Source organism: Thunnus maccoyii, chromosome 16 (genome assembly GCF_910596095.1).
Source record: "Thunnus maccoyii chromosome 16, fThuMac1.1, whole genome shotgun sequence".
NCBI lineage: Eukaryota > Metazoa > Chordata > Actinopteri > Scombriformes > Scombridae > Thunnus > Thunnus maccoyii.
In genome coordinates this window covers 9,041,654-9,056,426 of record NC_056548.1, presented here as the reverse complement: position 1 = coordinate 9,056,426, position 14,773 = coordinate 9,041,654, and the positions used below count along the sequence as shown (strand labels likewise).

Sequence of the window (14,773 nt, the reverse complement as noted above, 5' to 3'; positions counted from 1 at the left end):
ATGCACCCTCACACACACACGCAAACACACACACACACACACACACACCTGTTGCACAGCCTTAGGGTTAGTACTCCTCTGTAAGAGACTCATCTTAACCTCATCTGGTAGTAGCTTATACTGAGCCACGTTGCCATTTGACAGTCATCATTAATGTGGGAGTTTCTCTCTGCCAAAATGGAACGGCTTCTGGTTTTTTGCCCGGGGGCCTGTGGTGATAGACTAACAACTGCGGCTTGCAGACTGATGGAATTGTAAGCGCTTAACCTGTGCTTTCTGTAATAGAGTGCTGAATGCGTATGTTTGTTTCAGACTTGACAGCTTGTAACATGTGCTGCGTGTATTGCAGGTAGCTAAGCAACGGAGCCACCCTTCACCTGAATTCCCTGCACACTGTCCTGATCATAAATCTTCAGCGGCAAAGTCCACTCCTCCTCATTTTCTTTATACCCTTGCCATGTACCTTCCTCATCTTCACCCGTGACATTTCAATTCAGTGGCTCTGACTTTGACAAGCCTGCAATCTGAACGTGGCTGTACCTGTCTCTCCCAGTGCAGGCACGGTTAATGATTAATATATTAAAATGTCCAGGATTTACACTACGTTTAAAAAGGCAGTGATTTATGTCCACTTGGTTGAACACGGGGGGGGGGGGCACATGCAGACATACCAAAGACATGGAACCATGTGCTTTTCTGAACACAGCTTTTTTTTTTTCTTCTTCTTCTTCTTTTCTTTTTTAGGAGGTTTTACTCACCTGTCTGCTCAACATTGCTGTTTTAAGGCATTAAGAAAACATTCTGGCTGTTGTCAGCTTCTTGTAAAAATGTTCAGTGAGCAGAAACACGCATGAAGAGCTGTATGCAGCCAGTGTTACATACCCTGCTCTGTGTTACTCTGGAAATAGCTGTCTTGTTTCTGATTGCATGTGGAGAAATAAAGATAACCATATGACACTGAAGTCAGACTCAACATCATTAATTATAAACACGTGTCTGCCCCTATTTTTGAAACTACGCCTTTAGTCCTCGCTTCCATAAAGCTGACCAACATTAGGCTTTTGAGAAGCTATTCCTCCTGTCTAGAAAACACACTGTTCCTATTTTTTAAATACTGGTGTCAATTAAGACGACCACATTTTAATTTTGTTGTATGAGTCAGAGGAGACTAACAAGACTGTGCTCAGTTCATATAGCTTAGTTGAAAGGAAAAGTTGTTTGGCCTTGTTGTGTGTAGGCTGAGGCAAAAAAACAGAGCATGTAACGACTTTTTCATGCCACTCTTGTCCTTTCACGGCAGAGGGCTGGTGGTAACTATCATTTACTGTACATGATGGATGGTAGATGGTAGGGGTGGCCGTGAGGGCTGGCTGGTACAGCGAGTGTATGATCATCACGTCCCTGTGATGTGGTTCACATACGGTCAAAAAAACACTACGATCCCTGAGCAACGGTCCGTGACCACTGGATGCGGGGAAGAGTGCTTTCCAAGTCAAATCAGCCCCTGCGTGGGGAGGACTGTTGACACAGTCACATGGAGGGACTGTTTATGCTGTAACACAGGAGGAATGGAAACATGGGCACCCTCTGAACTCTCAGCAGCAGGTAATGCCATGTAAAAGAGCAGGTGAGCAATTTTTATCAAGTTATTCATCTCCAACTTCATGAAACCCAGTTTGTTTAAATCTCAGTAATCTGGCTTCTACTGCAGGGCTAGACGGGGCTTGCCAGACTCACTCGTAATTTATTACACTACATTTCCCCCACTCAAAACATTCTTGAAAGTATTTTTGCATCATTTTGCAAACATGTCATTTGTCAACCGGGTTTGTGTGCTTTGCTTTTGTAATGAACACGTTGCGTTAGCCCTGACAGGCCCTATTTGGCCCCTTTTGTGGCTACCGAAGGTTCGCATGTGGGTCAGATGTCTGATGACCTTGGAGACCGCAGGCCAATGAGCCTATTTGTGGCTCTCTGAATGTACATGGACTCCACCTCACCCCAGGAGTCCTCAGCAAAAACATCCCAAATTTTAACGCAACAGTTACGCTCTAATTTGCTATGTCTTACACACGCCTAAATCCAACCAAAAAAAAAAAAGTATTTATGACATGTAACAGTTAAACAAATATTAGAAATTGTAACACACAATGGAAGACTTTCACTAATGTTTGCAAAGAGTTATAGTGTTTCCAAAGTCAAACCACTCCCTTATGAGATATTTACCGAAAACAAAAGAATTAACACTGAAATTAGGAAATTTTATGGAAGTATTAGGAAAAATAATGCATTTTAAATTTTTAGCACTTCTCTTCATCACTAAAAATTTCATTGTGCAAACTATAATATTTATAATACACTATTTACTAAATAAAATATATTTGGATTTCTTCAAAACCATGATTTCCTTTGTCACTCAGCTAATATTCTGGAATAAATCTTAATTAAAATAGACGAAGCCATATTTAATGAAATGAGGTGAGAAGACTATTATTGGAATGGCTAAAAGATATTAAAAGAATTGCTTTATGTGGTGAGTGTGCGTGTGTGTGTGTGTGTGTGTCTCTGTATGCTCAAAGCATTTCTAATGAACTTTCCTAGTGAGCTGTGACGCGTTGCAATAGAGCATACAGGCCTTGTATGAGCACACACATTTTTTCTTTTTTTATGAAAAGCAGTTTCCTGCTCATGTAAAACAGGCCGGTAGGCTACAATACTCTGAATTTACCACAGCTGCACTGGCAGAGAGAGAGAAAAATAAATATTTTCAGGTGTGATGATGTACTTCTCTTCTCAGAATAAAAAGTGTTGAGGATTCCCCCAAACAAGCGGCAAACTCCATGAAGACCAGTAACAGCCAAACAATTTAATAAGATACATTCAATTTCATTGTGCAACATTTGTCAATTGTTAATGCTATAGACGCCAACATAAGACCAATGCCAATTTTGTCTGAACGTGCGTGGAGATTCCCATGCTGTCTGTAAGGCTAATTGCACTTCATTCAACGTACCTTAATCTAATAAATAAACATTAACTTCTCTCGGGAGCTCTTGCATAGGCTACATTTTTAGAGAAGTGGGAAAACAATTCTCCATAAGACTTATCAAAACATAAACAACAACAAAAAAAAAGCATACAAACATTTTTTTAAAAAAAACAATAGCAATTAATAAGCACCCTGAAACACTAATGCAAAGTTTTTTTCCTCTTCTTTGATTTCTTATTCATGAAGTTATACATTACCCCATTTTGCCCAAAGACATTTGCAGAAGTGTGCAGTAAAGAAATTGGGAGGAACTGTGTTGAAAGATGGAGTAGCAGTCATACATCAGTCCTTCAGTACACCTGTCCTGCGAGTTCTTTCTTTCAGACAACAAGTTTGTAGTAAAAAAAATTGACAGACTGTTTATTCCTCGTGTGTCTTTGTGTGTCTGTGTCTAGCAGGGGAAGGGGGAGTTGACATAAAGAACGGCGCAAATATGGGTCCTGGGGCCGAGTCCTTCATAGAAAGGAGGCAGTGGGAATGAAATGAAGCCGCAGGGGACAGACTCTGTGTCTCCTGTCCTCGCCGTCTCTCACTCCCCCCCCTTCCCCCATCCCCCTGTACCCCGTCTTCTCCCCATCAGTCTCTGGAGCTGACCTCACAGTGCCGAGGCGATGACTGGGTGAATGGCGTCACGGTTGGCCGTCATGCTTTTGACGGCCAGAGGGGTGGCGATGTCACAGCTGTGGGGAGATAGAGCACTGCCACTGGCCGGCTGCCATGTGGGACCGGTCACATAGGCCGACGTGGTGGCGCTGTACCCCATGTAGGGTGACACTTGGGTGGGAGGGTGGTAGGGAGGGATGCTGGGCGCTGTGACATAGCTGTTCACTGTGGGCAATCCATTCGGCGTCTGGGCGAGGAAGAGAGGAGAGAAAGGAGGAGATTAGCAGGTGAAAATCTGCTAAAATTATAGGTCTGAAAGGTCACTTATAGAAAAACATTTTTCAATCGGCTTAACTGTTTAGTGTCAAAATCAGTTAGCAAATTCCATTAATGGTTCTCCTCACAGTTGGAAGAAAGTAAATTATTCACCATGAAAAGATTCTTAAATGTTGTCGGTTGAGAAATTACGGAGAAGGCAATTTTAGCCACAGTATTTTAGTGAACTCAACACAGGTAGACAAGCAGCTGACTTGTAATGGGAGGGGAAAAAAAACTGAGGCAAACTGTATAAGAAAGTGAAAGGAAAAGTGAAGCCGGTTGAATTATAAACAGCAGAGACTTAAATTGTAACTTGGATATTACAGCCACCACATAAAAAAAACCCCATTTTTCCAATTTTGATGAAAGTATGAATGATCAATTATGCGCTCATGCCCCTGGAACATATTAAACATATATAAAAACTGTACATGCATGATTGCCCTTGTGTGTATGGGACTTGTTTTCTACCAAAAGTGGACTTTTCTTCGGCTGCGATGATATACCACGCCAGATGATGGGAGACAGGGTGGTTGGGGGCGCCACAAAACAGATGTCATGAGCGATTGAGAGTGAAAGGGCAGGAAGAGGGGAAATATGATAGAGAATGAGGCGAGCATAGGGTTCGAAAGCATGAATGGGCTTTGCTTTTCTGGCACAGCGACAGGACTTAACTTGAGGAATTCACCAAAGCATTTCAACAGGGAGGCCGAATTTCTGTTCCTGGGTGGTCTGCGACTACTGAGAATAATTTCTACAATTGGGAACTTTTCTGTTTTTCTGAGGTATTTTCATAGTTTTGCCTGAGCGGCAGAGTCACCGGCCATTTCTTCAAAGTAGATATGAAAAATGACACACCAAACTGACATTTGTGGTGATTATTCAACATGACTATAGAGAGAAAAACTGGTTTCGTGTGTGTGTGTGTGTACGCACGCGCCAGTGGGTGTCTGTGGGTCTGACTGTGGGTGTTTGGGTGTGTGTGGGTGTTTGTGTGTCTTCACTTGGCTCAACAATACTTGCAGCTTATTTCATAAAGTGTAACACAGGACTTCAGCTTTGTTTAAAAAAAAAATGTTTTTTCATTTAAATCAATTAGTCTAACTGAGAAGCTTTCTAAAGATCATTTTACCTTCCACTAATGAAAAACACACATTTACTGTGCATAAATACACACATACAGTATATACAAAATAACAGAAAACACCTTTCAGTATAATGCAATCCACTACAACAACAACAACAGCAGTAACTGCAGTCTCAGAGTCAGTACAGATGTGAATCAACACCTGTCTGACACAAAGTCAACAAGATTAAAACATTAGAAGCTGTATATAGGTTGTCTTATTGCATCATTTATTTGATTAGGTGTATCTGTTCATTTGTTCAGGGCCATTTGTCTTTAGTGAATATACTTTGATTTAAAGTTAAGAGTGTTATTTAGAGTTTAAGAATATATTTATAGAAATATGTTAAATTAAAGCAGTGTATTCATAACTTACTGATTGTGATTAAAATCAGTTCAGGTTTACCTTTTCTTCTTCTTCCTTTATTTTGTTCTTTTTTTAATAATAATAGGCCTGCTTGTTAATAATAATACTTGTTAATAATAATACGTGTTGTAATGTTTTGAATCACTATTATTAAGCACAAGTAAACCAGAACTGAATTATGAATAATAAAAGAAATCAACCAAATAATTACAATCCAAACGGATTCACCTTGTCACGCGCTGATCCCGTTGTTTATATCGGGGAAAAAACAATCGTTATTTTACAGTTTCAATGTTTTTAAAAAGCAGGTTAATCAAGCATGAACAAATATTTAATGGAATTGAATTTTAGCTTTGATTGTTTGTTTTTATGAATAGATGTTTCATGCGTTTTCGAGCACCGACCTCGCCGCGCGCACTTCGCTCTCGACTCAACCCTAAATCTATTTTAATGATGCTCTTCTTCTTCTTCTTCTACTTCTTCTTCTTCTCAGAGAGAAAACCTGAGAGTCTCATGGGTGCATCTGCCCGCAGCACCCCGCATAGCGCCTATAGGCCACATATTTCTAACCGCATAGAGACTTCAGTTTATACGATTTAGGCCTAAACTGATATTTGACACAGTAACAGAAATAAAAGAAAATGACCTTCAGAATTTTTCAGTGTCCCAAATGGATTAAAGAAGCGCTGCTTAAACTCTAAGAAAATATTAAACATAAGAGGAAATGCGTCACTAGCATGACATCTTAGGAGCAAATGAATTAGTTTGAAAAAAATCAGGGGCCTTTCAGCCTCTGGTGTTTGATCACGGTCTTTGCATGACATCTCTCTCTTTTACTGTCTCTGTCTGTCTCACAAATCAACATTTCAGATGTATTTAACATTCGATGTTGAAGCTGCAGTTCCTGTATGAAGTCTGAGTGACAAAGGCACGCTTAATCCTCCAGTGTTTTGGAGAAACTGAACTCGCTGCACCATCTTTTGTTTTTCATGCAATAAACTTTGTAATTTATAGAGTTGTTATTTTCTGCATTTAATGGCTCACTTCTGTTTTTGTATAGCTGGCTGGCTAACCGCTCTGACAGTCAGTGTGTGTCCACTGTGTGCTTGTAGACCAACTCTCAACGCTCCTAATCTCACAGTGTCGGCCCTGCTTTCTGCGTAACGAGCATGAAAACTGCCCCGCGATAAAGTGACAAAATAAATTATGCGCCATGAAATTGCTTTTTTTTTTTTTTTTCCTATAAGGAGAATCGCGCATCCTGTGCAAAAAAAAAGACTAAGCAAGCACGCATGCGCGTACACAGTGCTGTCATCACAACCCTTCATTTGTTACCTACTCTGGAAAAGCAAAAATAAGATCTAAAGGCACGTAAATACGTTTACATAAACTAATAGAATAAATATTTATAGAAAATTAGACAAAATTAATACAAATCTAAGCAACAACTATCCCGAATTTATAGCGATTTATGGCCTTTAAATGTAAAAAAACTAACTTAATTTCAGTTAAAGTAGAAATGCGGAAATTCGGCGTCTATTTCAGCGTGAATCGACTCTCCTTCATTTGAATTTGACTGTTTCACGTAGTCTATATTTATCGACTCTAACAACTGAATGCAAAACAGTAAAAGTCCCGAGAGTTTAGGCCCTCACGAGAGTTGATTTAGACCAAACAGCTTATACTGTATTTTCTCGCACAAGGCAAAATGAGACAAAATGACGCAGTGGTCGACGTTCATTGCCATCCAGTTCAATGTCTTGACTCAAACCCTGCATGGACCCAGCCCATTAAAATATACTACAGTTACCCGTAAACAGACTAGGTCTTATGGGCCTTAACAGTAATGGAGTGTTAAAATAGCCACACTCGATTTAAAAAACCAAACAGCTAAACAAAAAATCAACAGAACAACTATCCACAACTCTGTAACCTACTCATAATTAAATACCGTAATTTATACTCTTAGGATTCATTGGAAGCACTAACCATGCAAGCAAGACCTGCAGGTAGTGCGCCTTTATAAAGCCAAAATAGAAAAAAAATAATAATTAGATATTATTTTAAAATGCACCCATTACCAGCAAGCCAATAGAAAGAGCGCGTTAATGCTGTGAAAGGGAAATTTCCAGGCCACATAATTATTAAAATATCATAAAAGACTGTAGTTACATTTACAGCCTGATTGCCAGACTTTTTGGATAAACTGTTTTGGTTACAAAAAAAAAAGAGGTGTCCCTTTATTATTATTATTATTTTTTTTACCTGTGTGTATTTTGCTTCAGGTTCTAAATGCGGTTTATCCACGCCATTGACTAGTGGAGAACTTGCTGGTGGGAAATTAGTCCTGTTTATAGCGCTCCATTCCTCTAGTTTGGCGCTGGAAAAGGATGGACTGTCACTAACTGGGGGGGCAAAAGAGAAAGAGAGAAGAGAGGAAAGTCAGAGAAAGGGTTTGAGATTAGGAGAAGAAAAAAAAAACGAAAAAAAAAAAAAAAAAAAAAGACCCGCACAGGCCGCTGATACTCATGCATCCACCAGGCAGGTTAGCCAGGCTCCATAAGACACAATAAACCCTGTGACATTTTGCACTTGAACGGTCATTTGTCAGTTTGCGCACAAGCTCATATGCTGATTTGTGGGGCGTTAACTTTTTTTTTTCTATTCGTGAATAGTTAAACAAAAATATCTGCTTAAGTGTCAAATCCAAAAAAAAAATCGACATCATCAACTATTGAGTTTTTCATTTTTCTTTTAATTTTTTCCCCCTTTTGTAATTCTCCTTATATGACATCATATCTTAAAATCTGAGTTTGTTTCAGGAATTTTTTACTTCAGTCATTAATCAACAAACCTGATCAGGGCTTTTAGCAACAACACTGAGAGAAAGTGGAATTATCTACGTGTTTTTCCACTTGGCTAAATACAACCGTGTTTAGACTAAACGTTTAGTGAACATGGTGCCTCCTGGAGATCGGATCGAGGCCCAGTTGAAGATGGTTTAGAGAGGTAAGACAACTCTCTGGAGGGTCAGGGTTGGACGTTTAAGCCCACCGCAACGTCTTCCTGTTGGCGACAAATTAGATTTACTTTTCACCGTCTCCCTCCTCTTTGTGTGTATGTGTGTGTGTGTGTGTGTGTGTGTGTGTGCGATCATATCATACACGGTTCACAGTAGGAAAAGCAAGCCCACCAATGTTACAAAGCTTTTTCTTTTTTTTTTTTAATCTTAATTTTTTTTTGTATTCACCCACAGAAATTCAGCCTGCAGTATGTGTGTGTGTGCGTGCGTGTGTGTGTGTGTGTGTGTGTGTGTGTGTGTGTGTGTACTCGCATGCGCGTCATGCATTAATTTAAATCTCTAGAATTATTACATTTAAGTGAAATCACCAAAAACCTGTTAATGTCAAGCGTCTCTCTATTGTTTTCTTTTTATATGGCTTTTGTATGTGCAATTTTTCATAAATTCCCTCTTACATTTTATTAAAAATAATCTCCCTGGTGCAACGTTACTCAATCCTACTTTTAAAAAAACTTAAACCCGGCATTCAGAAACCTGCCACAAACATCTGCTAATCATTTGGAAATGCACAAATTGTTTAAAAAGGCCATATTTTCAAAACACATTCCTCCGCTGTGATTTCTGGTGGATATCTGCGTCACATTTGTCTTGTTTATTGCCCGAGTTAAGCTCGCATGGCGGCGGTGGAGAGGAGCCGGGGCGTGTTTCTGCATGGAAGCTCTGAATCCTGACAGCAGGACTCTTGCTCTTGCACTGACAACACTTCCCCTCCTGCCACTGGAAAACAGGCTCTCAGAAAAATCCCGTCCACAACACCGAGCCCGACCATTAACACTGATTTATGCCGGATCCTGTTTCACTGTTTCCAAAACAGTTGTGGTCTTGTTGAGTGCGCGCCAAAGTTATCTGGGCCTACCTGCATTTGTGACACATGTAGCCTATGACAAACACAACGCAATGCAACACAGGATATATATCTTATGGCGAGCTGACTCTTTGAGGCCTAAATCACAATACGCAGCACTAAAAGTCTGGCTCCAAGTCATGGCAAACATTCAGAACACCTCATTTTGATGCACTTCATCTCACCGCCTTTCCCTCTGCTGTCCCTCTAATATTCCACATCCGCTTCTTAATTATTACTGCAAGCCGGGCCATCTGTTTCTGAACTAACCTGCCTCCCTTTCAAATCAATAAGAGCAGGCAGGTCAAATGGCATTTTAAGCTCTCTCGCCATAGAGGCCGGCGAGTTCGTAACGTCCTAATACTTATTTTTGGGAGCTTAGGCTATAAAAAACAATTAGAGTAACTCAGGGGAAAAAAAAAATAAAACCACTCCCTCTCTTAAACGCACACACATTCGCGCTCTTGCGGGCAAAAAAAAAAAAAACTCTCAAAAAGTTGGATATATGTCGTGCAATAAACAAATGCAACCGCCCTCCATGCAGCCATGCTTACTTTGTTGCTCTGTAATAGACCGTATCCCCAGAATATCTGTCACAGAGTGCGAGGAAGGCCATATCCTGTGCATGGCCATGTGTCCGGGAAGGGTGGGCATGCCGGGGGGAGTGGGCACTTTGGACGTCGGGTATGAGTATAAGTGGTTGTATGGTAACGTTGGCTGTGGCGGTGGGTGAGGCGCCTGCTTGCCCGACTCATACTGGCTCTGCTGCGACAGATTCCCGATCTTGTTGCGGAGGATCCGACTGATGGAGCTGACGGACGGCAGGTTGAACTTGTCGCAAACACCGTCGGCGAGTAGTCTGTCCCGGATCTCCCAGGCAAAAATCCCCGGGTCTCTCTGCTTGTATGTCCGTATGTGCTTGACCACGGTGGGTGTGGTGACCCGCGGCTTGCTGCCTCCGATGGCCCCCGGGAGGATGGAGCCGGTCTCGTTGTAGCGGGCCAAGATCTTGCTGACGCACCCGTGGGAGACGCGCAGCTGCCTGCTGATGTCACAGGGTCGAATTCCGAGTTGGGCCAGCTCCACTATCCGGAGCCGGATTGCGTTGGGGAGCGGTCTGCCGTTCACGAAAACACCGCCGAGTTGGTTCACCTCACCGAAGGCTGGCTCTGGTGTCAAAAACAAACACACAGAAGGGCAGAACAATGAGACAGCGATTAGGTAACCAACCCAAGGCCCACCACTGACTGCTAACACCCGTGTTAAAGCACTTATTTACAGGGCCTAACAGTTCTAACTACACTCACAATTAGCTATAAACAATCAAATATAGCAAAGTTATGAAGCATTAAACTGTCTTTTTATTCTAGTTATTGAAGCTGTGTCCTTTATCAGAGCATTGTGTCTTTAACTCTTTAATGTCTCTTAAAAGTTGATTTGGAAGAAAACATAATTACGCAGGGCGCATCTTTACGCAAAGAGCGACTTTTAAGTAATTTTATCAAAAATATGTTTACTCAAAAATACAAATTTATCACTTTTAGTTAAGTTTGTTGTCTTGGTGAGAAGTACCAACTTAATAGCTGACTTTTTGCTGTCGTGCACACAAGCTAAACTTCACACGGATGTCCAGTAGCCAAAAAGCAAGCATAACTGTCATGAAATAATTCAGTCTACTAGTTTCTTCCCGCAGGATTAAACACGAGCCAATCTGAGTCGTCACAACAACACAGAGAGACAATATCTTCGCTATATTCCCACCTTGCCGTTGGACAGTTCGCTGCATCCCTGACGAGAAGAGAGAGAGAGAGAGAGAGGGGGAAAAAAAAAAAAACACGATTCAACATTGAACTCACCCATCGCGTTAAAGCCGCAAAAGAAGAATACGGAGTCCTGGTTGTGCCTCCTGCGTGGATCCTGCTCCGCGTCCAGCGTGTCCACTGTCCAAAACCGCGTCCAAGAAAATCTTCTTGCGCGATAAGGAACAAGAGGAACTAAATTCTCGATCTGTTTCCTGACGGTGCTGGCTACAGGCTTACATTTCTATCTGCTGAAATAAGGAGGCTGGTCTTCCAACGATTCTCCCCTGCTGATTGGCTGGACTCTCCAATAGAGTTTCGAGATTGTGCAGAACCGCGTCGCTATTGGTTAGAAAGTTTGACATGACAAGTCTACAGAGATCCCCCCCCCTCTCCTCCTCCTCCTCCTCCTCCCCCTTCCTCCCCCTTGTCCTCCTCCTCGTCCTGCTCTCTCCCCATCAGAAAGCAAAGCTGGGGATATACCACCATGAATGCGTTTGTTATTGAGACAGATAAGGTAAGTATAGTGCAATATCATCATTTTGGATCAGATCTTCACATTTCCAACGCTGATGTGGCGCTAAATAAATCAAAAAAGTTGCGTAAAAAGCTCCAGCTGGGTGACCATCACACCGAATTAAAACCTGAAAAAATATTAATATATAGAGAAAAGCGCATGAACTTGTGCAACTAAAACCCCGCGTATAATTACTCTATGTTGTCTTTTGCTCGTGTTTTTATGACTAATATTAAATCTTTCCATCTAAACTAAATATCCACGTTTTACTATGAAAACAAAAAAGTTGGAAAACCTGTATTTGGGTGGCTTTACGCTCCACTACACCACCCTTCATCTCAACCTTTTAAATGGCATCATTAAGGAAATGGGAGGAAATGAATGATTGGTTTTGAGTAATGTAATTTGGCCGAGCTGATGTTTTTGTATGTAAATTGTATGTCCACGCGCTCGAGGATTGTCACACATTTATTCTCACTTGTCGCCCGTGTTTTGTTTTTTTTTATTCATCTTTACGCATCAAGCACTTGAGTGCTACACTTTGCAAAAACACGCCAAAAAAAGAAATCCTTCACGGGAGGATGTTTTGCTGAAAATGAAGGCCATCAAGAGACAAATGTTTAACCTGCGGAAAGAATCCGCCTGCTCATGCAGTTTGAAAATAAATGGAGGGATTGTACCCATGCCAGATTAAATTCTTCTGTCAATTTTAAAAATATAGATGATTTTATTTTAACTGTACGTGTGTGTAACGACCATTCCGCATTAAATTGTTATTTTAAGTAAATAATTTATTATATATATTTACATTTCAAGTTGTAAGCTCATTTGATTTGCATTAAGGCTTTGCACCGGACAGGCCAAAAGGTTTCTTTTTTTGCCAATTGCGCACAAGCAATTTAGGCTTTAGGCGCATATATGCTAAAGAAATTAACTTTTATGTCTCATCCTTCACATAGCTACATTTCAGTGTCAAAGTTTGCAGAAGAATATCTTAAAAGGGGGGTAATTTCTAGCTTAACTGCCTCCGCATACATGGAAACCCCCACTTGCAAGCGATAAGAAAGATTTGTTGCTTCCCGACACGAGAAACAAACACACGCCATAACTTTGCGCCTCCACTCTCTCCCCTTTTGACATATGCTTTGGGTTTTCTCGTGTCATATTTTAAAAAGGCCACGGCGCATGACTGACCCTCATCTCTGTGCAACCTAAAGGGATCAACGTTGCATGTAGACATCAAACGGCGCTCCCGTACAGCCGTGCAATTAGGAATATCGTTGAAAACCTCTGCTGACATTAAACACCGAAGCGACTCTGAGGGGCCAAAATGTACACAAAGTATTCCTCAGTATTTGTTTCAGCACGCACAGCTCTGTAGGCTGAATACTGGAGGGAGGGAGGGGAGGGGGTTGGTGGTGGTGGGGGGGCGTGCTATACCTACATTTTTTTGTTTAAAGTTCCCCCACCTTTTCTTAATGGCATAAATCTCTGAAATTACACAGATTTAAATTTTTAAAGAGGCGCAAATTAACGCTTTTCTGGATATATTTGTTGTTTATATGAGAGTTTATTTGCCTTATGACGACCGACTGGGGGTCTTAGTTGACTCATTTTTAAAAAATTTACCACTTTATCACCGCTTTTACCCCCCTCCACCCCTCCAACCCCACCACCTGCCCACCCCTGCTCAGCTCCCAGGCCACTAATGCGTCAAGGATAATGTTTACCGCGGGGAAACGTGCTCAACTTGTTTCCACTGAGGTGCCTCTGGTGGCTGAAATAACAAGAGGTCAGTTGTGGAAGGGGGGGGATCAAAGGTCTCCGCAAACTGCTCCATCTTCAACCTTTTCAGACTAAACGGACACCTTCCTTCCTTTTTTTTTCTCTGATAAAACTCATCATGTACAGCAGATTACATGTCCGTCCACTTGAGCAGACATGACGCTGCAGACGCAGAGGGGGCCATCGCCGGTTTTTCCTGCACGTTTATCCGATTAATGACATCACAAACAACTGGAAGATATTAACAGTATATCGCTGGTTGAAAGAAATAATTGCAGTTTATTGAAAGCATTGTTCAAATTTCCCATCATGTCGGATAAATTATGTTATTATTACATTCAGAGAAAGAATTGCAAATGATCCGATCATATTATTAGTAATATTATTATTATCAGCATATTATCACGAAAAAATAATAATAATAATAAAGTCACTTATTTGCAAATGGGGAGGCTGTTAAGGTGGGTTAAAGAAGTTTCATATGCTTATCATTATCCCGTCAGCACACTGTGTGTTTGGCCTTGTAGTGAATGGGATCTTATGTGCTCTAAATGTAGATGTAATCTTTAATAAATATGTATTTAAGCTGTAGATCTTCACTCCATGTTTTCGTTAACTTACCGGACACGGAGCGCCACTTTGCTAACAGGCTTCCACGCATGATTTCCAGACTCTACATGCCTGTCACATGCCTGTATGTTCCACAAGCCAAAAAAAAAAAAAAAAAAATCGTCCATGTCGAATTGAATTGTTCATACCGCCTGTTGAGGCAAAGCATCACTTGTCTGACAAATTGTGTTGCCTGATGATGGACTGGAGAGCCGCGACTCGCTCTGCTGCAGGAGACAGCAGGCCGAATAGTTTTATTACCTGCTCTCATGTTATGTTTCTCTGAATGTAAGGAGGTAATGCTCATTGTTTTTGCACATAATCTACTATGAGACAGTCTTACACTTTAATCAGTGTTGCAGTTGGTTATATATTATGTTTGCACCAGAAGTTTTAAGATGAAGATAACTACATTATAATTTACTAAAGAAATTAAACAACATTAAATTATTGTCTTTTAAACTGCATTTCTGGCTTAAATCCTGCAGGATGTATATAGCTAATGGATTTTCTTGTCTGAATATGTTGCAGAGTTCTGCTGTGTGTGTTTGTCTGGTGTCCTTTAGGGTTTATATGCAAAACTTTGCAATGCAGTGCTTGCAAAACACACTCCCATTGTGTCTCGATAATCTATGATTTAACGCTTGAGGAAGATTTTATAAATAATACCATTT

The 14,773-nt window shown here is 41.0% G+C and overlaps 2 protein-coding genes across 3 annotated transcripts in view; one reads left to right on the top strand and one right to left on the bottom strand.

Annotated features, from left to right (window-relative positions):
* The window catches only part of slc25a21 (solute carrier family 25 member 21), a 110,744-nt gene that overhangs the window by 95,444 nt on the left and 527 nt on the right, over window positions 1–14,773 (top strand). Inside the window, exon 12 of one of the 2 annotated variants that reach the window (XM_042388998.1) lies at window positions 350–954. The exons of the other annotated variant lie outside the window; for it this stretch is intronic. Coding sequence (XP_042244932.1) covers window positions 350–353 — 4 coding nt within the window. The 3' untranslated portion in view covers window positions 354–954. Of the gene's footprint in view, window positions 1–349; window positions 955–14,773 lie in introns of those variants that run through there. 2 annotated transcript variants of the gene reach the window in all.
* On the bottom strand, window positions 3,625–13,094 carry pax9 (paired box 9). Its single transcript, XM_042388996.1, has 4 exons — window positions 11,246–13,094; window positions 9,944–10,558; window positions 7,729–7,868; window positions 3,625–3,899 (listed from the first exon to the last, which is right to left on the bottom strand). Exons 1-4 carry the CDS (start codon window positions 11,247–11,249, stop codon window positions 3,645–3,647), a joined length of 1,014 nt encoding a protein of 337 aa, XP_042244930.1. The 5' UTR covers window positions 11,250–13,094; the 3' UTR covers window positions 3,625–3,644.

Excerpts from the sequence above, each read along its gene's own strand:
- pax9 (XM_042388996.1), bottom strand. Across the intron at positions 7,869-9,943 it reads GTCTATTACAGAGCAACAAA|TTAGTGACAGTCCATCCTTT; the intron begins GTAAGCATGGCT and ends TTGCCCCCCCAG. Across the intron at positions 3,900-7,728 it reads CTGAAGCAAAATACACACAG|ACGCCGAATGGATTGCCCAC; the intron begins GTAAAAAAAATA and ends TTCCTCGCCCAG.